This window comes from Panthera pardus, unplaced genomic scaffold (genome assembly GCF_024362965.1).
Source record: "Panthera pardus isolate Hobbes unplaced genomic scaffold, ASM2436296v1 HiC_scaffold_6, whole genome shotgun sequence".
NCBI lineage: Eukaryota > Metazoa > Chordata > Mammalia > Carnivora > Felidae > Panthera > Panthera pardus.
The window spans coordinates 103,128,768-103,155,418 of NW_026526991.1; the positions used below are offsets into that span (position 1 = coordinate 103,128,768).

The 26,651-nt window shown below is 51.5% G+C and overlaps 1 protein-coding gene across 9 annotated transcripts in view; it reads right to left on the minus strand.

The window, feature by feature from the left end:
* The window catches only part of TSPAN9 (tetraspanin 9), a 205,293-nt gene that overhangs the window by 56,160 nt on the left and 122,482 nt on the right, over positions 1–26,651 (minus strand). For 5 of the 9 annotated variants that reach the window (XM_053895000.1, XM_053895001.1, XM_053895002.1 and 2 more), the window contains one exon: positions 8,086–8,187. The exons of the other annotated variants lie outside the window; for them this stretch is intronic. In XM_053895000.1, the coding sequence (XP_053750975.1) occupies positions 8,086–8,187 (102 nt within the window). The remainder of the gene's footprint in view (positions 1–8,085; positions 8,188–26,651) is intronic. 9 annotated transcript variants of the gene reach the window in all.

A 26,651-nucleotide genomic window follows, 5' to 3' on the forward strand; every position in this document is an offset into this window, starting at 1 on the left:
TATCCTTGAAAGGGGGCATGAGGAGCAAAAGGGCAACGTATATGAAGGTGTTTGCTGAACAGGGAGGCACTACATGAGTGGCAGCTGTTGTCAGGTACTGTAACTCGGCAGAAGTCAGGCTCTTTAACACCGCAGCCCACGCGAGAGGGACCAATCATCTCTGTTCACGAAGAACCTCACCTCCGCTCGTCTTCAAGCCCACCAGGGCACCAGGCGCCACCTCATGCAGCTCCGGTGCAGGGAGCAAAGGGGTGCGTGGAGAACACTGTGAGACGACACGGCAGGAGGGAGGTTCGGGGTGGGTCTGGCCCACAAGGCGGCCTGCTGCACGGACACTCGCCCACTGGAAAGGGCTGTGTCCCCTCAGGCCTCTGACCTTGGTGTCTCAAGGAACCCAGGAGCACACAGGCCATGGAAACTATGCACAAGGAGCTTGTCAGGAGGCTGAAGCAGCCCTCCAGCCCCTCCCCCTGCAGTACAAAGAAGCCCAGACTGTGTATCCTTGGGGGACACATTCAGGCCCAGAAAAAAACCCAGGACACATGCGTGGCAGACAACTTCTAATGCTGTTCTGGGGCTCTCAGTCTCCCTGTGTTGGTTAAAATTACTGTTGGCCTCAGCTCTCACATTTAATTTTTCACCACTGAACAGTCATTTGGATTTGCCCATGGTGGTGTTTCTCATAGAGTACAGATAGTACAGGGCTCAGTGTCCACAGGGAGAGAGCTGCAGACTAGGGTTCCATTTTGGCCTCCGCCACCCACCCAGGCCTGCTGGGGAAGTGCTTGGTGTCCCCCTCAGCCCCTCAGTATCTCACTAATCAATGGGAAGAGGACCTTAGCCCCCTCTATAGTCAGGGCCACCATGTGGAAATCCTCAGAAGGATTCAGGTCACAAATGAGGGGGGAGCCCTAAAATCTGAACACACCTCCTCTTTACCTAGAGGTGGAGGCTTGGGACTCTCTACCTCTAGGTAAAGAGCAGTCAGTGTTCTACCCAGAGAGAAGGAGAGACTAGGTGATCCTTAAGGTCCCTCTTGAGCAGAGGAGTCAAAGGTGGGCCCTCCTAACGCTGCCGACATGTGAATCTGACCTTTCAAGAGCTGACTGCTCCCTAAGAAATATCCTGGCCAGTTTTCCTTGAACTTGTGGACCAACTGGGAACATTCCTCCTTTCAAAGCCCAAAGACCAAGAATGGAAGGTTATCTCCTCTGGCCTATAAAGAAGTTTCTCCTGCTATGTGCAATTCTGGGAATAAAAAATAACCTCCTTTCTGATCCCGCCATCCCCCTCCCATACCACCCTCTTCTCCTCACATACAGATTTCCTCCCCCCAACACTCAGAGCAACCTCCTGCACCCTCCCTCACCCATTTACACTCTGCTCTGGTGCCCCCCAGCACTGACGTCAGCAGGAGAGACAACAGAACAGCGCCTCTGACCCTCCTCCTGCCCACCATCCACACTGATGGGCCCTGTCGTAGTTTGCTGTGGTCAGAAGAAAGGAAAAGCAGTTCCCAGCTGGCTCCCAATTGGGCCAGTGGGAAGGAGCACAGAAGAAATGTCCCTCTGGGTCCCCCGAGTACAAGCTTGTTCTATGAGCTGAGAAAGAACATGTCTACCTTTCCCAGGGATTAAGCCTGGTAGCCCAGGACAAAGGAGTGGCCTGGTCACAGCCCGTCTGATGAGCATAGCCTATTTATTTTTTTCAACGTTTTTTTTTTTTTTTTTTTTTTTTATTTATTTTTGGGACAGAGAGAGACAGAGCATGAACAGGGGAGGGGCAGAGAGAGAGGGAGACACAGAATCGGAAACAGGCTCCAGGCTCCGAGCCATCAGCCCAGAGCCTGATGCGGGGCTCGAACTCACGGACCGCGAGATCGTGACCTGGCTGAAGTCGGACGCCTAACCGACTACGCCACCCAGGCGCCCCAGAGCATAGCCTATTTAAAAACAATCCCCCCTGCTTCCCCAGACTTAAGGCAATCACTCTGCTCCTGTCTTCCTGTTATTGTAGAGAGGAGGGGGCTGTTTTCCCACCTTTTTAAAGCTCCGGAACCAAGCATGAGTCAGGCAGTGTGCAGGGATACATTGCTCATCTTCTCATAAGGATGCAACAGGCCAACATCCCACAGAGACCTGCCCTGCTCACAGCTGCCAGCAAACTGCCCCCAGACCGGCACCACACACACGTGACTCCTGCTCTGCTCGGAGCTGCCGTGCCCATCTTGGGTGTGACACCCTTCCCATCACCTGGCCCCCACTTCAATGGAAGGTGCAGAAAGTGCTGCTGACCTCCCCAGCCCAGACTCCCTTCACTGCTGGGTAGGCCTGCAGGCCGGGGAGGGCCCAGGGATGCGAGAAGTCAAAGCCCTGTGTGATCTGAGGTCACTCACTTCCCTCCACCTTGGGTGCAGATGAACGCATTCCTAGAGTCCCCAACATTAGGCTGGGTGCCTCTCCTGGGTGCCCTGCACAGAACTAGTAAAAGGTGACACACTCAGCTGTGATTGAGTGATGGCAAATGATTGCTGAGGTCCTGACTGCCACATGGGGATGAGCATCACTCCCCATGGCCGCCTTGTGAGTTTGACCATCACTTGCCCCCCCGCCCCCGGCAGCCACTCCCCCCCCTCCACAATGGGCTGATCTAAGGCAGACCTGCTTTCACCAAACAGGAAGCATGCTGCTAAAGCGAAGCTGACAGAACTGGGGAATCTGTCAGGGGGCCTGCAATGACGTCAAACCAGACCCGACAGCTGTCATTCCCCCAGCCCATCACGTGGCCATCCTGGCGCAATGCGTGTCTGTGACTGAGCAGGCACTCGGCCTTGTCTGAGATGCAGGGCTGCTCAGAGCCATCCACGTGGATCCTGCCCCTCCAGGCACAGCCTCCCCAGAGACAGGGTCCAGAGGCCGCTTCTCCCCAGCCCAGGGCTGGGACAGTGCAGAAAAACAGCCCTGAACCAGAGCCTGAGCCTGGGGTTCTAGTCCTGCCTCTGCCACCAACTTGCTCTGATTCACAGGCCAAATGCCTTTCCTTCTCTGGGTCCTAGCTCCCTCGTGTGTAACAAGAGAGGGATGGGCTCGCTGAGCTCTTTCCCTCCCATAGCCTGCAAACTCCGGGGCTCAGAATTTCACCTCCCTGGCTTGTGAAGGTGCCTGGCACACCACCTGGCAGAGCGGTGCAACCTCGGTGAGGCCCAGCCACTCCCAGTAGAGAGCCTCACTGTCCCATTTATAAGTGTGCAAGGGTCCCAGGGAAAACCAGGTGCTCCCAATGAAGACAGTGGTGCCTGACACCTACCATACAGAGAGATGGACGGGCCAGGTGCACACATTCAGCCAAGGGTGGAGTGAGTAGGTTGAATTTGAAGCAGTGGGGACTCTGGTAAGATAGGAGGAAGAATTTCCTGCCTGTCAATTAGAAAAACTTCGCTTTCTTTTTTTTCAGAGATCTTTTTAAGTAGGCTTCATGCCCAGCACGGAGCCCAGCACAGGGCTTGAACTCACAACCTGAGATCAAGACCTGAGCTGAGATCAAGAGTCAGATGCTTAACCCACTGAGCCACCCAGGCATCCTCTTTCAGAGATCTTGAGCAATAGTTAGTATGGGTTCTACTCTAAAGAAGCACACACCCACCTACAGATAGAGAAACAGACAGGTAGCAGTTTTCAGCCTTGGCTACACATGCGAATCCTTTGGGGTCTTTCGATACCCAGATGCCCAGGACAAACCACAGCGCAATTAAACCAGACTTTTGGAAGACGGAAGCCAACACCATTATTTCATTTTCAATCCACTGTTCAACTCCAATGTATGAAGAAGACTGAGAAGTGTCCTGACGTCTGGCTGCCTCATCAGTACCGGGTTAATCATTCTCCTAACAAGCTACTCCTGCCACTAGTGCTATATCCGTGCTCCAGCGTTAAAGTGCTCGGACTCCCATTCTCTTTCCAAAATTTCATAACAGTGTGAGAGCAGTGCTATCCCCCCAGGTGAGGGGACGGAAGTAAGGATAGGAACTGCTAGGGAGGCAGGGTGCAAAGTGACAAGTGGGCCTCACTAGTACATTTTTTTACTCTAAGGCAAGACAGATATGCAGACACACACACACACACACACACACACATGCACCCACATATAGGCACATACATTGATACACACAGACAGGCACATACACATAGGCACGTACACACAGGCAAACATGTACAGGCATACTCACAGGCACACACAGACACACACCCACAGGTGCACACACACAGGAACACACACAGGCAAACAGGCACACAGACACAAGCACACATGCAGACACGCATCCACAGGTGCACACACAGGCACATACACACAGGCATGCACACACAGGCACACACACACACACACTCAGGCACATACACACAGGCAAACAGGCACACGGGTGCACATACACACAAACACAGGCACATACACACAGGCGCGCGCACACAGGCACACACACATGCAGGCACATACGCAGGTACACACACACAGCACATACACACAGGCATGCACACACAGGTGCACACACAGGCGCACATATATACTCACGCACATACACAGGCGCACACACTCAGGTGCACACACACAGCACATACACACAGGCATGCACACAAACACACAGGCATCACATACATTAAAGCTCTTAGGGCTGTTGCTCCAGGCCTAAAGCATCACAGCAGCAAAGCACACAGAAAACATGCCACAAAAGCTAGGGGGGCTGGAACAGACAATGACACAGACGAGGGCCCCATCCCACACCTCCATGGGACGTCAACATGAGCATTCCCAGGCCCACTCCTGACAAATCCCTTCGTGACATGTCTCCATCGAGAACTGGCCATGCCGGGGGAGGGCTTGGCAGTGAGCTGTGTTCAAATTAGCCAGGGAAAGGGCGCGGAATTTCACTGTAATTGGTCATGTTTGTTCCAAGGATGACGACTACAGCACATTTCTCATGTTAATGTCGTCCAACTACCCGTGTACTGCAATTACTCTGCATCGATTTTAAAGCCGACTTAGCACAATAGCAGCTTCTAATTTGTAAGCAAAACCTCAGTGGCATAAATCAAACTGTTAGAGGCAACGCCACCGTCGCATGCTAATGGGGAGTTAATAGACAGGGGAGGGCAGCTGGGGCACCGGGCCCCCGCGGGTCCATCTCCACCAGGTGCCCACGCTCCACCTGTGTGTCTGCCTTGGCCTCCATGTGCATTTCCGGGGCAGCTCCCCAAGTCTGAATAGCCAGAGCTGTGACTAATGCCCCCCTCTGCTCTCAGCTATAGGACAAAACCCACAGTGCAGAGAAGTCGGTTGGTCCTGTGTCCCAGCATGAGGCCTGGGGATGACTTAAGGAGAGAACTATAAATTGTGGGAGAACAAGGACCCAGAGGCCAGCATTTGGTGAACTTGACTCTCTGGTCCCTACTACCAATTAATATTTCTTGAGGACCCACTAGAGAAAGGGCCCTTGGATTTGGCACGCTCTTGGCAGGAATGTGGGCCTCCAGAGCCAAGACACAAAATGAGCCATCCATCACACAGGACCCCACACACCATCCGATCAGATCACCTTGGTGGCATCAGGCTCAGGAGATACAGCCAAGAGCCAAGACCCCTGTGACTCCTCCCAGATACAGATCCATGGGGTGCTGGGGTGACCTATTAGCCTGGCAAGGGAAAAGCCCTGGGCCTGGAGACTTGTGCTGGTAAATGCCCAGGAGGAACTTTTGACCTCTCCCTTTGCCACCATCATCGTCCAGCCTGGGCAGGGTTTGGAACCCACCAGATGCTTCTGCTCCCCACTGTGGAAGTGCAAGTTACACCAAAGCCAAACAGGCCTCACCTGGGATGGAGCCAGGGCCCTATGTGCAGGAAGTGGGGGTCCCCACTCACACACCCTTCTCTTCCCAGGACAGTCATAGCTGTGCCCCTCCCTCCAGCGTCTTCATAGAGCCAAGCCCAGGCTGTGCCTTGGGTACAGGAGAAGTTCGATAACATTAGAGGAAGAACTGTCAGGAAACGACAGCGCAGAACCCTGCACAGCTCCAAGGAAATGTGTTCATAACAGAGCACCTGAGACAGCTGCTCACTTTCTTTCCAATATACTCTCGTTCGGGGTTCTTTCAACCACACATTTTATGGTGTCAAAAGAAAGGCTTCGATTAGGTGCTCAAGTAGATTTAATATTTCTCTTTAATACAAAATAATGTCTCAATATGTCAAGGCAGTCTAGTATGACAAGGTAGGGACTATGTTCCATCCCTGTTTTTGTCTTTCCCGGAGCAAGTAGGTGTTTAAATGAATGAACAAACAAGGGGAAGAGCTAGCAAAGGAGACAGTGAAAAATCTAGAGAGCGGTCCTAACAAGAGATCATCCTCCCACCACCAACAGTGAAGGGAGCCCTGGAAAGCTCTGACTGTGTGTTCATGGTGGTAAACTAGTCCCCTCATCCCCAGGCTTCTCTCTCCCCTCCCCCACCCATCGAGAGCCAGCAAGCCTGCAAAAGGTCGACCTGATACCAAGTCTCCAGAGCTCTCCTTGCCCCAGAGCCATAAAAGGTAACTTGAAATATCTCTTTGAATCTTTGGAAAAGAGCAACGGGTGAAGGATGGCTCCAGAGTCAAGAACCGTCTCACAGGAAAAGGCCAGTGCATCCCTCATCTAAGATCTATGACCAGCAAGGCCCTGTCCTTTGAAGAGCAGAACCCGGAAACGGCCTGCCCTTCCCACCTGAGGCCCCTCGGCTCATGGCCTGGTGTGCCACCGTTGCCTCATACTGAGACAGCTCCACCAGGCAGACTAGGAATGTCCCCCACAGGCCAGGAGAGCAGCGCTAAGCTCTGCGCTTGGGCCCTCCTGCCCGTCCAAGGAAAACACATCAATACCAGTTTCTTCTGCAGATATCCCCCATACTTCCCACTCCCCAGGAAACGGCCCAGGTTAAGCCTATCAACAAAAGCATCACCTCTGGCTACTCCAAAGAAACACCTCTGCCCACATTTGCTGAGCTACTCTGTGACACAGCGTGTTCTCCTGGAGGGATGGACGAAGTGAGGCTCAGCCCCTGGGGCAGGGGCACCTGTCACGTGGGTTCCCAACCATGAGGCCCGCAGTCTACCAGCGAGGTGCCACCCTCCCACCCCAGACCCACTGGAGAGCATGTGGGGCGACACCCCGGGTTTGCTGATCCTGGCAGCTTTACTCGGAGTCATACTTCCTTGGTCTATTACCAGCCTGGAACAGAAAAGGCAATGCAGGTATCCCCCTACTTTCCTGAAACTTTGCACTGTGCCACTTTTACACAAGATGTACATTAATACCTGTTTTCGCTGGCTGAAAGAAATCCGAAGAGGATTTTCACTTTACACACATACACACACACACACACACACACACACACACACACACACACAGAGCAAAAATACCACTCAGCGTTTGTTTTGCAGCCAGCCATTATAGAGGTGGCACACACCCTGAGCTGTGAGAGTGGCCCCACCGAGTTCTTTCCCTGGAAACTATACTCAGCGTCTCAGCACCAAGCTGCCATAGCTTTGAACTGTATCTGTGAGCATCTGTGCTTTATCTCCACTTATTTTGTGCCTCTGTTAGCTAGATGTGCCTTAAGGTATCAGAAAAGCCTAAGAGAGGTTATTTTTTGTATCTGGGAATGCTCAAAAATTATTTCCATATAAATTAATGGTAATTGCTTCTTCACTTTACACCATTTCTGCTTGTGAAAGGTTTCATAGGACAACTCTACTTTTGGATAGCAGGGGAAACCTATTTGGTGGTTAGGAGCAAGGAAGGCTCTGGAATCAACCAGATAAGGGACAAGGGAGGCGAGGCGCTCAGACCACAGCCCAGCACAGGTGAGCTCCCAGAAGTGGGGGCTGCACAGATAACTAGATTCAGGCCTAGTCCAAGAAACTTCCTTGATTTATTCCCTCTATTTAAATCATCCCTTCTACCTTCCCTCCATTTGTCCCTACTCCTCTATATTCCTAAAGCCAGAGTGAAATATACAAAACTTTAGAGTCTTAGAAGAGGTCTCAGTTTAAGAGAGCTACCTGTCCAGCTGATCCTTTGCTCCTGGCATGAGAGGTATGGACAAGTGTCCCTCCATTCTCCTGAAGGTCAGTCTTGGTCAGGTGCCCAACCCAACACAGGCACTGCGGTTGAATAAATGCAGTTCCCTCTGTAGGTGCTACTCAACAGAGGCAACATAATAATGATAATAATAATAATGACAATAATAATGGAGACAAAGTAGCAGGAGCTATCCTTCCTTGTGTGCTGTGCTGGGACATTCCCTGCTCTCCCCCCTCAACAACCCCCTGGGGCAGGCTGTGTGTCACGGTCAGTGTTCACAGTGGAAACAAAGTGAGTCCAGAGAGACTAAGGAATCTCATTAGATCATCGTCAAACTGAGGCTGTGACTCTGGGCTCATGTCCCCACCACAGCCACTAGACCATCTGCCCCCTGGCCTGCCAACAGGAAGGAAAACCACCTGTAAAATCCTTGTCCCCAGCACATCACTCTCCATTTAAGGCCCGTGCTTCGCAACAACAGAACCTAGACAGCCAGGAAGGGTGGCTGTCTGTCTGGCTGAGTGGCCCTGACAGCCAACACGCCCACCCTGGCTCCCTGTGCCTCTGGATCCTTCCTTTGGGGGTCCCAGCTATATTCCAGGACATGGATTGCCAGGGGGTGAAGGAAGAAGAGAAATATCAGGTTGTTTTTTTAATGACCCAGATTCCAGCCAGATGCATTTGTTATTGGCAGCGGAGAGCCAGCGGAGCTAAGAACACAGGCAGCTGGCGATGTCTTAATCACTGCGGAGAGGAAGGGACAGGCAGGCTCAGCCCCTGGAGCTGGCTACCTGAGGCTCTCTGCCCGCGTCTGCCCCGCCCCTCCAGCTGTCCCTGCGCCTTTTCCTTTTGTTCCCCTTATTCCTTTTCCTCTCCGTCTCCCTGCTTAGGTTCTGCTTTTGTCTTTCTTAAGTGGGGCACCCAGTCTCCCCATAGGCATGCCTCGGCCCCACCAGCAAGGCCAGGTGGGACATCTCTGCCCACCCAGGTCCCTGGCTGGTCTGGCTAATGCAGACCCCAGGGGCCTCCTCCAGGGCCTTCTTTTGTGAGCTCAGTAAGAGGTTTCAACTCTAGTTTAAACATTGTGTCCCTAGAGACCATCCTAAAAGCATAGAACAGCCCACCTTCGATTTTCTCCCCCATCTCTGGCTGAGAGAGCTCCAAGCACTCAGCAGCTGGGAACCCGTTCCTCATCTGTCCATCTCTCCCTGCCCTGCAGGAGGCTGGGGGAGGGGGAAGGGGCGAGAGGGACCGAATGACTTGCCTCATTCCACTGAGGAGAAAGCCAAAACAAAGCCTAGAGAAAATAAGGGCCCAGCTGAGGAAGTGGGGGCTGAGAACAGAAACAAAACACCTACACCCTAATTCTGAACACATGTTCCCTATTTCGCTCTGCCAAGGAATATGGCTACACTACCCCAGCCAGCATCAGCTGTCCATACGAGCCTCACCTGACCTGAAGACACCCATCACATACCATACAATGGGCTAAACCCTCTTCATTCAGTGCTTCCATTACTCCATGAACCAACCTAGAGAGTGGACCTATTATTGTCCCATTTTACAGATGAGGAGGTCAAGGCTCAAAGAGTTAAGCATCTTGTCAGGTCCATACAAATAGTAAACAGTAATGCCAAGAGACAAACGCACTGCCTCCAGAGCCAGTGATCTTTACACATATTACCTTTCACTTCCCAAACCAGGCAGCCTGAGAAGCCTGGCAGAAGGGAAGGGGCAGGGAATCGCATGCTGGGAGGCAGGAGTGAAGGGTGGCTACAGGGATGCAGACAGGGGCGGCTGAAGCCAGGGGCAATTAGTCTCTGTGGGGTCTGATTTTCATCTCCCCTCCCAAAGGAAAAGACCTCTTCCGATTTCCTGACATAAGTGAAAGGGAGAGAAACATGTCTGCACAGGAGCACAGTGTCTGGAGCGAGGCTTACCCCTCACTCTCCTCTCCTCTCAAAGACCACTCTCCTCTCAAAGACCAGGCCGTCCGCCACACTCAAAGACCAGGCCCCTCACTGGTGCCTCAGTGATGCAGACAGACAGTCATCAGGGACTTCAGGTGCTGGGTGTGGTGTTGTTTTTACTCCTCCCCCACCTTCCTTCTCCCATCACCTAGAATGCAGAAGCTAAGTCCAACCTCCGACTGAGTCCGTGGACATCTCCATCAGGGGACCTATGACTGCCTCCCCAGAAGGGCTCCCAGGTGTGCCCTCCCTCCTCAGTCCCAGCATTCAATGTCAGGAGGCATCAAGTCAGGGGCAGTGTGGAAGGTTCGTCTACTTAGTCATCTCCTAAATACAGCGAGGTGAAGGGAACCTGGAAGGGAGAGAGGTGTGAAGAGAAGTTTGGGAACACCAAACAGAAAAAGACAAGGAAAAATACTCTAGTAAATTAAATATAAATAGCAAGGCAAGAGGCTGCCCTCTGAGAGGTGTCTCTCAGCCCTCTGCCCCCTTCCCCACTTTCTCCAGCCCTTTCTCTAACCACGTTCAGAAGTCCACTCTGGCAGCTTTGCCTTCCCCAAGATGGTGGGCCCTTCAGGTAATGGCCTGGCCTGGAATTTCACAAGGGTCCTGGGAGCCTATGGTAGGCCCAGACAGAAGCAAGGGGCCACGGGTGTCTGTGTCCAAAGGCTGGAGGTCAGGGCCTTGGCAAAGGAAGTGCACACTTCCCCAGGACACCTGCAGTTCTGTGGAGAAACCAGCCCACAAGTCTACTTGGGAAGCTGAGAAGGGTCCACGTAGCCTGGAAGCCAGGCCACATCCTGACTACACGTAATTCAAATGGGTTACCATGCCCACTCGGGCACTCTGGGTTCCAGTGCATTCCATGACAGCCAAGAAGGCTTTGTTTATTCCCCATGTGACTTGGGCCTTCAATATAACCCCTTCTCTCTCTACAACTCAGTCTCCCTAAAAGCAAAATAAGGCTGTTGACACTCTGGTAAACCTCCCCGAGGAGAAAATGTCCTTTGGGAGACAGTATACAATACTGATCACAGGGAGGACTGAAGCTGCCCAGACCCTTGCCTCCAGGCCGACTCGCCTTAACCAGGCTGAGCGTGGGGTGGGTGGGGGTAGACATCTCTGGCGGAAGCAAAGGAACTGCTCACATCTTCGGTGTGCATCCACAGTGATGTGGGTGAATGTGAGCACTCTGCTCGTGCCCTGCCCCCAAAACCTACTTCCACATCTCCATGCTTAAAGCAGAAACCAGTAGGCTTTGTCCCTCAGAGGATGATTGGCCTGGCTTGAGTATCCCCACAGGGCAGATAAGCCCAAGCAAATTCGCTCAAACTCCTGTCAATCAAAGTGCCAGACTTACAGGCTCAGAGACCAGCCCCACAGGCCAGTGGGGGAAGGGCCTCCCCAGAAGATCCCCGGCCAGCACAAGATTCTTCCTTGGCAGAGCTGAGGACACCACAGCCCTGAGAAAGGGCAAGGCAACGGACAGGGTACGCAGTGGGTCTGACGGATCAGCCACTGAGAAAATGAAACCAGCTCTCTGTGATCTGGAGACACAGGTCATCTTAGTGAACCCCTAACCAAAGGAACGAGCCTGAACAAGCCACACAGAGCAGTCCTAGATGAATCTGGAGGGGCATTTGTAGTTCCTACCCAGACAAGCCATTTTCTCCGCACTGACCTGCTACAGAACTTTGGGAACGCTGGAAGGGGCCCCCTCCTGCCACCACACTCCCTGGACAGTCATGAGTGGGCTTGCCAGGGCGTCAAGTATGGTGGGATGCCTTGGCAGGCAGCCTGCAGGAGCCGGAATCACGCGCTTTAGTCACACACGTACGGTGGCCACCTGGATGGAGAAATATGTCCGGGAACAAACCACTGTGCAACTTTACGGCCCACTCGGAAACGGGAAGGCAGGAAGGTGGTGGCAGAAACAGACACAGAGAGCGATGGGCGTTAACAAAAAGAAACGACACAGTAATCCCAATTTACAGAGCGCCACCCTACACAGACTTCAGAGGACTGTCTCAATGTACCCGCCTGACAGTTCTTTGACAGGTTCCTTGACCGGTTGGCCAGCCAAGTATTCAGGTTTATCCCCATTTTACAGATGAGAAATTGAAGTCAGAGATCGTCACAAGGGGAGCCGTGGCAGAGCTGTGAGGGGCACCCACACTCCTGGTACAGGCTTTTTCCATGCTGCCCCAGGGGCCTTCTAACAAAGTCAGAGTAAAGGACAGGCCCAGGGGCTCTGGGCCAGAAGGGGAGATACAGCCGGAGACGGCAAAGAGCACCCAATGTGTGCGCTCTCCAGTTGAGGACACCCACCCTGCTGACCCTCACACCGCAAGGGGAGGGGCAGACCGGTTCCTGAATTCATGATTAAGCAGCCCATTGAAGGGACAGCATCCCCAGCTTGGAGCCTTGAGTTTAGTGGGGTTGGTGGGACTGCTGTTTGTTTTCTCAAAGGGTGGCAGCTGGGGGCACAAGGTAGGGCCACGGGGCAGGGAGGCAGCTGGTGTTGGGACTGCCCCAGATAGAGGTGGGCGGTAAAGAGGGGAGAGATAGAGGCGGGAGGCATCTTGGTGCAAGGGAACAGCGAAGACACTGTTCAGGGGACTTAGGGGAACACAGGAAGGGAAAAGAAAGCTCTTCCTAATGATGAATGCTGGAGGGCGGAATTGGAACAATTGTAATTAAGGCTTCTAACAATAGGATGGGAGCCGAGACAGTTCTGTGTGTCAAACAAGGTGCTGAGCTCCTCTCCTGCAGTGAGGGTGCTTAATAAAGCGGCCCACCCCTCATTACCTGCTTGGTGGGTGACAGCCCTCTCGGGTGGGGATGGGGGCCAGGCAATACCAGCTGACTGCTGTGGCTGGCCCCATCTCCTGCTCAGACCCAGCCACGACCCTGAGGCGGGAAATGGGAAGCAGGGTAGATTCTCTGCCTGCCACTGAGCAAGGAAACCAAGGTCCAGGGAGTCAAAGCCCATTGGGGAACATTCCGTCTGGAACCCGGGAGCCCCTGTGCCTGCACCCAGCATGTGAGCCTCCAGGCAGAGCAGAATCTGGGGCAGTTTTGTGAGCTTCAGGCAGCGAGTTCCAGCACACCAAGGACACACCCGGCCCTGCTAGGTGGGTCCTCCCTCACTCTGGACTGTTTCCCCACTTGTGAGATACAAGGAATCCTCCTTGTTCCCTCACTCTACCAAGGCTACTGTGAGGAAAGGAAAATAAGGTATCTCAAGAATCATCAGCTCTTTAAAAACACAAAGGGAGCAAAAGAAATGTGTAAAAACGCAGGATGTCAGAGCCCAAAGGGACCCCAGAGATGAGCTGGTTCAAGTCTGTCATTGTCCAGATGTGGGAACTTAGGCCCAGAGAGGGGGAGTAATTTGTCCAGGGTCACACAGCCAGTTAGCAACACAGCCGGAACTAGAACTGAGGTGTTGGCGCCCCATCCCCTGCTCTTTCCCGCTCTGCCACCTTCATCCCAAAAGCAAACTGAGAATTAGCTGGTGTATGTCTTGCGCGAAACGGGATTCCGGCATTTCTACAATGGGGAGGAAATGCAGGATCCATGGCTGGACACACCAGAATTTTGCAGGCTGCTGGAGGGGCCATCCAACCTACCCTGCCCCCCAACAAGTTCTGAGGAGCCCCCAGCCTAAAAGGAAGAGAGAAATCAGCAGTGCCGAGAATCTTGTCAATCTTCCTCCTACAGCTCCTGATTCAGACCCGCCACCCTCTACAGAGCGGCTTTTATGAAACACGCACTTTTCACACAGACTCCCCTCCTCCCACCAGGCAGGCTGAGAAAGGGGCAGATGAAGGGGGGCTTGAGGCAGAGAGAGGGAAGGGGGGCCTCGCGCCCTTCTCTTTGGCTGCCATAAATGGTAACAAATCAAGCACCTTGTGCGCTCAGCTCTTCCAACAGCATCAACTTCCTCCCCACCACCACCCTCCTGAGGGTCCCCCAACTTCCTCCCCACCAGGCCCCCAGGCCTCAGGGACCGGTCATGGCGGGTGTCCTAAATGGCTCAGACATCACAGAACTCTGGCCCAGAACCCAGGCTGACACACTGTCACTCTGATTTGGGTCTCATGAGCTCTTGCCCACAGGCAGGGGAAGCCTCCCTTGAGTGGGTGGGGGGCACAGTCAGGCCTCAAAACACACCTGACCTCCTGGAGAGAACACACTGGGGGCTGCCCCTCAGTGAATGGAGCACAGAAGGCTCTGGGTCCTTCCGCCAGCCACCGCAGTCTCCTTAGACCCCCCTGCCAGTACAGCCGGGTTCACCACGTCCTCCACACCTCAGGGTGCTACACAGACCTTCCACCCAACGGTCTCTACACTCTGCCAGGTACCACCCAAAGTACTGATTTTTTTTTTAATTTTTTTTTTAACGTTTATTTATTTTTGAGACAGAGAGACACAGCATGAACGGGGGAGGGGCAGAGAGAGAGAGGGAGACACAGAATCGGAAGCAAGCTCCAGGCTCCGAGCCATCAGCCCAGAGCCCGACGCGGGGCTCGAACTCGCGGACCGCGAGATCGTGACCTGAGCTGAAGTCGGACGCTCAACTGACTGAGCCACTCAGGCGCCCCCAAGGTACTGATTTTAAAGGGGTCCCCAATGATCAGCAAACTTCTCTACCAAAGCAATTCCTTGCCCACCACAATCTGGCTCAAAACTCTCTTGCATTAGCCCCTTTCTCTGGCTTCAAATATCACCTCATTTTTCCTGCCCTCACCTCCTCCATCATCCCCACCACCCCCTCTGCTCATCCAGAAGCCCTTTGCCTAGCTGTCCTCTTGCCCCTTCCCTGCCGTCTCCCCAGGCACACATCTTCCATCGCCTGGGCCCTCGGGTCTTCTCCTCTCTGCCCTCATATACTCCCTGAGGTGCCTGCTCTGCTCAGAAGACAGACGGCAGGTGCTGGACATGAACATCCTGACACCGCCCTCCATGGTCAGGACAGCACTTAGCATCGTGCGGGGCACGGCAGGTACTCAATACGTACTGTCCCTTCCATCCCAGGGAGGTGCCCTGATGCGCACCTGTTGGAGGACCACCTTCTCCTCCACGCTAGCCTCATTCATCAGGTCTGTACACATGGCCACAGGGAGCCTGAGGGCTAGGTCCTGCTCCAGGCCCTCATCGTGCTGACCACATTCAGGCCTGCCTGAAAGGCCATCCCGCCTCCTCACCGTGTGGCTGAATACCATTCTTTTGTCAAGGATCAGCTCAAGTGCTGTCTCTTGCGCAGAGCCCTTCCTGTCCACCTGGCCTTACACTGGAACCACTTGGGGCTACCACAGCTCACACTTTCCGGAAGCCAAGGCAAACAGGAAGCACGTTTATGTGATTATGTAAGAATATATACCATTTATAAGTGCCCACTACACGTGAGAGGCCATGCACAGGAACTCTGATTGACGTTAGTTATTCAATAAGTCCCCACTGCCTTGTAATACTGGATGGGGAGCCCACGGGTCGCACACTGATGATGTCCACAAAATGCACGAAACTTGGTCTGGCTGACTGCACATGTGGGCTCCCTGTGGCATGCTATACTGCCTTATTGTACACCCTTGTGACAGTAGTTGGCTCTTCCCAGCTAGACTACAAGCCTCTCTAGAGCAGGAACAGAGGGAGTTCTTGTTCCCCTACAATGTGAAGCATGAGGTTAGCAGACCATAAGCACAACTCAAGACTCACTGGCTGGTCACGGAGAACACATTTTTGGGAATTCAGAGACTTAGGACTTAGGACTCCAGGGCAGTGCTGAAAAGTAGCCGCAGCACCGTGGGCACACCCTCCCTAGAGCATCAGCAGGCCCTTCCAGCAGACCCAAGGGCACTCACCAGGGGTGGGCATGGAAAGGGGCTGACACAGTGGAATCCATATGCATGGTTTGCTGGGAGATGCCTCAAAGGCATCTTAGCTCTGGGGAAGCTGGAAAACCAACCTACCTACCTACCCCTGAGCAACTCAGACATACCAAGATGACACAGCCAGGCACAGAGAGATCAGAGGAGCCCCACGGTTGCCGAATCTCCCCCACACAGGCAGCCAGGATGGCCACACAAACACAGCAAGAGCTGCTGGATGGGGGTGGGGAGGTCTCAGCCTCCCCATCTACTCCTGACCTCTCTCCCCAGGAGGTGGGGAGGACACTTCCAGGGGATGAGCAAATCCTAGCAGTGGCATCTGGCATTTGGGGGGCCAAACACTTTAGCACACATCTACCATTTCTGCCTCTGCCCCTTCTTTTAGTGTCAGCTCCCCTGTTCTCCTTTGGGGAATTCTCTTCTCCCCACTGCATACAGCCATGTCCCATCAATCAAGGTGCTCTGCTCAACCCTGGCCAAGGATGGGCTCATGACCAGTCAGACCCTCTATCCTAGAAGTCAATTCCTGAGCAGTGGGCCCCAACGGCCAAAAACTGACAGAGTCGACATGACCAGGGTCATTGTTACCTCATGGTAACGACACCCCAGAGCAGCTCTGGCTTCTGTCCTTGTGTGTGGCCTGTTGCTTGGCTTTCCTTTTAGCCTGTGAGCTAACCTTGTCTCTCCATAGATACTGAAAGATCCGCAGATAGAAACACAGGAGTGCAGAGAGCAGAAGGGAAAAGAAAGCTGGGCCGGTGCATGGCCAAATGCTAAACAACTGCTGGGCCGAGGTCACAGAGATATATAGGCAGGTCTCTGTGTTCTGGAGTTTGCCATGGTTGGTGTGTGATGCTTGCAATCTATGAGCCCCACAGTCTATCCAGGAAATGGGTTGCTTAAAATGAGGATACCAGTTTACACCCAAGGTCACACACACTTGCGGGGAATCTAACTAAACTGACATATTCATTTACAATGGACCCTTGAACAACACCAATCTCCCCACAGTTAAAAATGTGCATGTACATCAATCTACACTTATTCAAATATGCTGCCAGAACTCAAAGATCTTCCTAAGAGACGTGTCTTTCCAGGGTGTATTAATTACAGTACATTGTGGTTATTACTTTCTTTCATAGAAATATTACCCATATGGAACAAAATGCTATTATTAATAAAAATGTATTTTACACATGTGTAAAAAAAAATTCTGCACCTAACTTTTGACTCCCACAAAACTTAACTACTAATAGCCTAATGTTGACTAGAAGCTTTACAGATAACATACACAGTTGATCAACACATATTTTGTATGTTAAATGTATGTATCATATACTGTGTTCTTACGTTAAAGTAAGCTAGAGAAAAGAAAATATTAAGATCATCATGAGGAAAATACATTTACAGTATTGTACTGGAAAAATATCTGCTGTGGACCCACACAGCTCAAACCCATGTTCAAGGGTCAACTGTATATATAAATATAGAGACACGTATTCACACTATAAAAACATTTCTAAACATTTATGATGTATATTCATACACATTTATATGTACACGTGTCTTACGTATGTCTGTATACACGCGTGCACACATACACGTATGTATATATGTGTGTCAACATGTGTCTGTTTGTGTGTGTTTGGGGCAAAGGGGCGCTCTGAGAACTTACAAGTTATGTACCTAACAAAAACCTTTAGGTCCCACAATCCGTTCTACTCAGGGACTCCTCACACAGAGACACACGCCTTTCGACTGCCCCCAACCCCATTCCTTCTGGCTTTGACTGGCAAGTGTCTCTCCTCTGGCGTATGGGGTCCCAGTCCCAAGACTCTGAAAGGGCACCCCCAGCCCTGATCCTGGGGGAGGACGAGCAGTGGGCAGGGCCACATGGAACCCCTGGTTGGGCGCACGGGACCGAGCCCACCATGTTCAAGCAGGGTTGCATCTTGGGGTTCTGTTCTGAGGTGGCTGGCAGCTCCCCTCACATACAGCCACAGGCTCTGACACAGAAATACAATTAAACCCCGCTCCCTGTGGAGAAAGAGGAACCCTCTTGCACTGCTGGTGGGAATGCAAACTGGTGCAGCCTCTCCAGAAAACAGTGCGGAGGCTCCTCAAAAAATTAAAAATAGATCTAACCTATGATCCAGCAATAGCACCGCTAGGAATTTACCCAAGGGATACAAGAGTGCTGATGCACAGGGGCACTTGTACCCCAATGCTTATAGCAGCACTTTCAACAATAGCCAAATTATGGAAAGAGGCTAAATGTCCATCAACTGACGAATGGATAAAGAAGATGTGGTTTATATATTCAATGGAATACTACTTGGCAGTGAGAAAGAATGAAATCTGGCCATTTGTAGCAATGTGGATGGAACTGGAGAGGGTTATGCTAAATGAAATAAGTCAGGCAGAGAAAGACACATACCATATGTTTTCACTCATATGTGGATCCTGAGAAACTCAACAGAAGACCAGGGGGGAGGGGAAGGAGGAAAAAAAAGTTACAGAGAGGGAGGGAGGCAAACCATAAGAGACTCTTAAACACAGAGATAAACTGAGGGTTGATGGGGTGCGGGGGAGAGGGGAAAATGGGTGATGGGCATTGAGGACGGCCCTTGGGATGAGCACTGGGTTTTGTATGTAAGCCAATTTGACAATAAATTATATTAATAAAAAAAAAGAATGTTAAAAAAATTTTTTTAAAAACCCACTTCCTCATCTCCTTTTCTGCCAAAGGACAAATCTAATCATACTTTTCCCTTCACAGGCTCTTCCCACTTCTCCCTCACATCAGAAATCATTTCTCAGGCCATCCCACTAAATTTCTAACTCCACAATAGGAAGGGAAACTGAGGCGTAGAGAGACAGATGGAATTTTTCGAGTGCTCATCACTCATCACGCAGTGACCAAGAAACAACACCAGGGCCTACCTAGAACCAGATCACAGGGCACCAAAGCCCATGAGTCCACAGCACCTCTGGAAATGAATGCAATGGAGGCAACAGCATTTTCCAGAGTCCTGGGGGAGAGTGCTGTGTGTGCTATAAAAAAAGCACTGATAAACCACTGCTCAGGGAGACACCCACCAAGGGCTTGCTGCAATAAGGCTGGTGGTCACAGAGCCGCCTTCCAAGGTAGTGAGTATGTGTGGCTGTATGGGTCCTGTTTGGCTACACGGGATACTCCAGGTGGGGGGCCAGTATGGCTCCCCCCACAGCATGGGGCCTTTCCTTTAGATAAACCCCAATCATATTTAAAGGGTATCACCTGCCAAAGGCATCCCATGATGAGCCCACCCAAGCCCCCTTTACCTAGCACTTCTGGGCCGTTCAGCCAGACCACAGACCAACACACATTTACTGAGCACCAATCATGAGCAAGCAAGGCACAGATGATAAGATGAAGGCCCCTCACGCCCCCCTCCTCCTGCTCATGGCCTTGGATGACAATGCCTTTAGCCTCAGTGTCCTCATCTACACAGGGGTACCACTGCCCACTCGAGGTAGCTGCAAGGATTTCAAGTTCCTAGAAGATGCTAGCAGAGTGGGGGAACAAGATACAAAATATAAAAGCAGGGCCATATGGTTAGAACAGTAAACCCTGCCAGAGGGCCTGGGTGGCTCAGTTGGTCGAGCGTCGGACTTTGGCTCAGGTCATGATCTCATGGTTCATGAGTTTGAGCCCCAAATGGGGCTTGCTGCTGTCAGCACAGAGCCCGCTTTGGATCCTCTGTCCCCCTCTCTCTCTGCCCCTCCCCTGCTTGCACTCTCTCTCCCCCTCTCTCTCCTTCTCAAAAAAAAGGAAGAACAGTAAACCCTGCCATGATGAGATGAGTAGAATCTGAAATATTTAATAGCACAATGGAGGGTCATGCTTTTGGGAAGCTGTGAAGAAAACAGTCTTCATTCTGGGGCACTCGCATAAAAAGCACAAAAACAGATCATGAAACCTAGACTGTACACAACTGACTACCCACTAATCTGAGAAAGGCCCTGACAATCACTAGGTGGTCATCTCCTGACCCATTTCTGTTGGGGCTGGGACTGGGGGAGGGAAGGCACAAATCACCAAGGGGTCACATCCAAATATGCATAACACTGGTCCTGTTATCGCAGGGTTGCACCGCACCAAATTGGAAGCACAGATCCAAGAAAAACACAATCTGAAGTTAACAGAGGAAAGAGCTGGATCAGGATGACCTCCCAGAGTTAGTCATAAAAAGAATATGGGCTCTGAACCCAGGTTCAAATCCCAGTTCTGTCACTTTCCAGCTTAGTGATCTGGGGCAAAAATCCCTAACCTGCCAGAGCTTCCAACTCCTCGGAGGCAAAATGAGTATAAACCTACCTCTCCTCATCAGGTGCTGTGGAGGGCAGATAAGGTAACAGAGTAAGTTAGGGAAGTGTCCAGCACAGCACCTGGCCAACTGCTCAGCCCCACTACACCGTGAGGAGGAGTGGCTGGAAGGTGCTCCCTTCTCCATCCTCGTGTACATAAGAGTTCTGCTGGACTCTGAGGGGAGGAAGGGGTGGTGTTAAAGGACGGAAGACCAAAAGTCTCGACATAACAAAAGCTGTGTAAGAGCTTCATGGAGAACACTATGAGACTTTACAGAAAGACATTAAAGAAGGCCTAATATATGAAGTATACCATGTCCATGAATAGAAATACATGCCTAGAATACAATTTATATTCATAACTGGAAATTAAAAAATAGTAATTCTCCCCAAATTGATCAACAGACTCTATGCAAAGCCAATCCAACTACCAATAGGGCTTGCATGAGGGAGGGTGGGGAGAAGAGGTGACTGATTGATTGATTTTTGGTGAAACTAATCAAACTGTCCAAAATTTATGCAAAAGGACAAAGGGCCAAGAACAGCCAAAACATTCTTGAAAAAACATCAGATAAGAGGATTTGCCTTACCAGAGATCAAGACTTATTAAAAAGCTATAGTAATTAAGACAATGTGGCACAGGGATAAATAGTGCCATGGAAACGGCACAGTTGGCATGACTCATCTGAGGGGAAAGTAAGACTAGCCAATCACTGGAGGCAGGACCACTGATTTGTATATGGGGAAGAAAGAAACTGAGCCCTACCTCACACCACATGGAAATACGCATGCCAGACATAATAAAGACTTAAACGTTAAAAGAAAAACTTACAGAAATAAATACAGGTTGTCACCTTTAATCATTCACTCATTCATTAAAAAATTCATGAATGCCTATTATGTTATGACAAGCACGGTCCTATTACAAGCGATGCAAAGAGATCCATAAGATACTATGTATTTCTTGAACAATATGTAAAAAGTACAATCTAACAAAGAAAAGAGACTAATACATTTGACTATATTATAATAAAGGATTTCTTCCTCTCAAAAGGCCCTATGAAGAAAGTGAAAAGCTAAGCTATAAACTGGAAGATATAGACTGTGTTTGTGGCACTTAATAGACAACACATTAGCATCCAAAACATAGTAAAACTCCTAAAAAATAGGAACAAGCAAGCAATTCAATAGAAAAATGTACAAAAACATAAAACAGGCATTCACAGAAAAGAATGGCTAATAAACCTATGAAAGGATGTTCACTAGTAATCAGAGAGATGAAAATTTAAGACATAAGATAGCATTTTACACCCACGGTATTGGAGAATGCCAAAACTTCCCATTGTCAACTGACATTCCACTGGTGGAAGTGTCAACGATACATCCACTTTGGAGAACAATGTGGCATTATCTGGAAAAGCTGAAATGTGCAAATCCTAAAACTTGGCAATTCCACTCCTTGCTATGTACCCTAAAGCAGTTCTCCTGCAACTCTGGTCCATGGAAATGCTTAATACTTCGGAACTTTATAGCAATTTGATGCTTCCAGAACATTCACATACATTGTCAACGACTGTCTGGATGTAGGTGAGTCACCTGTGGTTTGAGCTGAGAAACCCTGGCCTATGCACACCAGGAGCCTTGTACGAGAATGTTCACAGAAGCATGTTTTTAAAAAAGGAAATAATCCAAATGCTTATTATCAGAAGAATGATAATGGAATACTTTAGAACAATAAAAATAAGTGGATGATGGCCACACATATCAACACAAATGAATCAATAAACACAACACTGAAGTCTTAAAAATTCAGATGATTCCATCTATCAAAAGTTTAAAAACAAGCCAAACCAAATGATGTGGTGTTCAAGGATGTTTACGTATGTGGAAAAACCACAAAGAAATAGACCTAACACAAAATTTAAGGATCCTGGTTCTCTCCAGGGGACAGGTTGGGGGCACACTCAGGAAGGGGCACACAGAGGCTTTGTGGGTAGAGCAAGTGTTTTATTTCTTTTTTTTTTTAATTTTTTTTTAACATTTATTTATTTTTGAGACAGAGAGAGACAGAGCATGAACAGGGGAGAAGCAGAGAGAGAGGGAGACACAGAATCTGAAACAAGCTCCAGGCTCTGAGCTGTCAGCACAGAGCCCGACACGGGGCTCGAACTCACAGACCATGAGATCATGACCTGAGCCGAAGTCGGACACTTAACCGACCAAGCCACCTAGGCGCCCCATAGTGTTTTATTTCTTAAGCTAAGGAACACATGGGTATGTGTTCCTCATGTAATTGTTTTAAACTATATGCATTTACATATGATTTATTCCACAATTTGAAGAAAACTGTTTTCAGTGACTGTTTTTCCGGTTAGTCAAGTGACCTGGACCTAGAGCCGCTCATCTGCTCAGGTCACAGGCCAACTGCCCAGCCAGCAGAGTCCAACATTGAGTGACCTGTCCTCTGAGCAGCCAGGGCAGAAGGCCCTTAGAGACCCTGCAATACAACCACCGGCCCAGCTGGCCGGCTCCCGGCCTGATTCACCATGCCAGCGACAAAGGGAAGCAGAAGGGTGTGGGCCGCCCCACCTGGGAAGGCCAGAGGTAAGTGTACAGTGAGTGTGGCAAGTGCGGCTGCCAGCCCTGGGGTCTGAGACCACACCGCACCCCTCCTCCATTGCCTTCCACTCCCACCCTCCATCCCAACAGACCTGCCTGAACCTCCCGGCTTCTCCATTTCTACCCCACATATCCCTATGATCAGAAGACACTCTGAATGCTCCCCAGCCTAAGGAGATACCTGGGGCCCCTTGCAGGGCTCCAAAGCCCTGCCCACCTCTGTCACTCTAGCCCCAGGGCGTGTGACTCTGTTAGAGGGGTTACCTGTTCACATGCTCTCACCGAATGAAGCGCAGTGATAGTAATATAACCATAACGGCAGCTGCTAGGCATTATGTCCAGCATGGTGGCATCCTGCTAAGCAGGATCCCTCCAGGACACATAGATGGCCTCAGCTGGGCCTCATCACAGCCCTGGAAGATAGCTGATACTGTCAAGCATGAGGAAATCCAGGCACCTCCAAAACACAGGACCCGTTCCTGGAGACTCTGACTCAGTAGGTCAGTGAATGGGAGGCGGGGAGGTGGGGGGGGGGGGGGGCGGGCAGGGGACACAGCCACTGTTCATGTAAAAAGGTATCTGGTTGATTTGAATCTGTATCCTAGTGAAGAACCACCAAAGCAGACAGAAGCCACGTCTCTGTTCTCCTCGGCCAGTCACCCTCCAACAGCCACTAAACGGGACCCCCACACGCACCAGTGCACTAAGCCACCCAACACAAGGAAGAAGCTCTGAAACCCCGCAGCCTTCCCTTCCAAGGGCTTCTCCAGGACTCCTCAGAGCCTTCAAAGCTTGCTGGGGCCCAAGGGAAGAGAAGGCAGAACCCCTCCCCGTGGAAGCACAGACTCACTACCTGAAAAGATATTTCAGATATCACCCGAAGCCCCATGACTAGCTAGAGAAGGGTAGGGGGTGAACCTGATCTCTGCCCTGCCCTGCACCCCACCCCAGCCACAGATCTGCTCACCCTCGGGCTCACGTGCCATTTGCAACATCCCTGCCCCAACCCCCCACTTCTGCTGGCAGATTAGCTTTCAAATGTGAGCAGGGACAAAGCTGGCTCAGAAGACTTAACTCTGCCCGACGGGTTTAGCTCAGCTTCAAAGCTTCCTAACTGGAACCAAATAAGCGGGCACATCGCAGCTGGAAGGGAGAGGCCGGAAGGGGGGAGAGGACAGGGGCATCTCTGTAAGCTGGATTACCTACAGCAACAGCTTGCGGCCTGAATCACACAGCAAGACCCGTCATGGTGCTCACTGTCGGAAAAACAAAACAGCCCTTTCCTCCAGGCCCTAGGGACAAAGTGAAGAGCGTCCACAGACACTGGTGCACACGCCACAGCAGGGCAGGGCCACCTCCTCCTCAGAACCCACGCCTCACTCACTGCCCTGGAAGCTGTTCTCAACCAGCACCACCCAGGCAGACACCAGCCTTTGTTTCTCTGGGTTCAGCCCATCTCACGTGTGCAGGAGGCTCTGTGTCTCTTCCCCTGGGCTGCAAGCTCTCCCGGGCACGGCTCTGGATCAACTCGAGTCTACCTCTCTCCACCTCTATCTGGGCCTGGAACCCCACCCTCATCGATCCAGCACACTCTTCTCCATCCTTCAAAAGCCAGGTGTCACTGGTTCTACTCGGTTATCTTTGTATCTTTTCTCTACTAAGCAGTATCAATTATTCTATTAAGTAACTCTACTGAACACCTACTGCTCAGAACTGCAACTGTTTACTATAATTGTTTGTCACATAAGTGCCTGACTCCTCCCCCGGCCTCTGAGTAGCTCCAGGGCCTGGCTTACAGCAGGTGCTCAACAAATGCATGCAGTACACACTAGCCACAGTGCATCCTGTCAGCCCTCTCAGAAGAAACGGAAAAAGATACATATTTCACTAGTTCTTTTTTCTAAACTAGAAAACTCCTAAAGGAAACTCAGACTTTTTTCCTCCCCTTTATTTCTGATGGACACAAACATTTTAGAGAGGGAGAGTCAGACAGCCATCATGCGGGGGCGGGGAGACAAAAGGACAAGTCAAGCCAGGCCACCTGGAGGCTGGGTCCAGACCTGCTGCTGTCCCTCCCTAGAACGCTGGGGAGGGGGAGAGGGCCCAGCTCTGACCCCTGCCTCGGTAGCCCTGTGTTCAAATGCTTGGTGGAGGACAGGCTGATGACCTCCCGATTCCACGACTTCCTGGCCCGAGAAAGCTGATCTGCTCTATGCAAGCCCAGTCAGCCTGTTCTCACCAACTAGAGGCTCCTGTGCACGCAGCAAGCATTCAGTAAATAGTTGTGGCATGAGTGAATGGGCTCGATTGGGACCCCAACAGCCCAGCAAGCCCCAGAGCCCGCTGCCAAGTTCAGCCAAGGGCAGTCAGGCACATGGAGGCACAGCACGGGGAGGGCGAGGCCCCCCATCCTCAGAAGAGGTCAGTGCAGTTTTCTGTGCTCTCCACTGGCAGGCCAGCCAAATGGAGGGCAGAACCATGGCCATTTCCTCAAGGCAGCGACAGCATGCACCCTGTTTCAGCTGGGACTCTCTCCTTTCTCTCCTCTTCCACCCCGCCCCCTCTTGATTGACACCAGTGCTGGCTCTGACACGATTTAAAAATAGATATTAAGACAAGGAAGTTTAATTTTTAATGCTTTGGAAAGGAAGTGAACACGGAGCCGGCATTCATTCCTTCATGGCCATGCTCTGGGGTCTCACCAGGCCCCTCTCCCCCAAACAGAGCCATGCCTGACCCACTCCGAAGGCCTACTTGGAGCCCTCTGGGGAGACAGCCTGATGCCTCACACCTGAGCACTTCAGGAAGCCTCTAAATGCCTCTTGCTGCCCAGCTTAGCTAGTCTCTCGCTTGGAGAGGCCAGGCGCAAACCTGTCTGGACCCTGTTGGGGTCCCCTCAACCCCTCAGCCCACTTCCCACACTTTGCTTTCCAGACAGAAAGCACCACACAGACCCCTGAGACACGCAGCCCATCCAGCATCGATTGTGCACAGACCCGTGTCCTGGGCCACCATGGACCAACAGGGAGCCAGGGAGCCCGCAGAGGAACTCATAACACAGCCAAGCCAGTAAAAAAACACATGATGTGACAGGAGAGCCTTAACCCAGTTGCCTGCACCCAGAGGCAAGTGAATGGTCTGTGAGGGGCCAAGCCGCCAAGACCTGATCCCACTTAGGGGAGGTTAATCAGGGCCTCCACCCGGCACCCTACCCGTGGCAGGCCGGCCCCAACCTTTCTCCTGCTCCAGCAGGCACACTGAGCACTGCCTCTTTGGCTAATTGGCCTTTATTAAGGGAGCGATCCACAAGGAATAGACTTTCCAGTGGAGCCAGAATGTCACTGCTCTGCCAGCCATGATTTAAAGTGACAGGGCAGCTCGGCTGGCAAGCATGGAAAGTGACCATTATCCTGAGTGGCAATTAGGCCAGCAACCGCAGGCCCATTCCATCCCTCCTTATCAGATAGGAGCTGGATTTGGTTTGGGAGGGTCTGGCAGGGATCATGATCTGCTGTCCCAAGAAGGGAACACGGGCCCCAGCACCCAAAGCCCACGCCTACACTCTCTCTCCCCCCTACTCAGAGTTTAAAGCATCGAGCCTCCTTTGCCCTCCTGGAGGGGCTCCAATTCACTTCATCTCTCCCCAGGGTATTCCACCAGATGGCTCCCGGAGGGCTCAGAGATGGGGCTGACAGAGGGAGCTGCCCCATG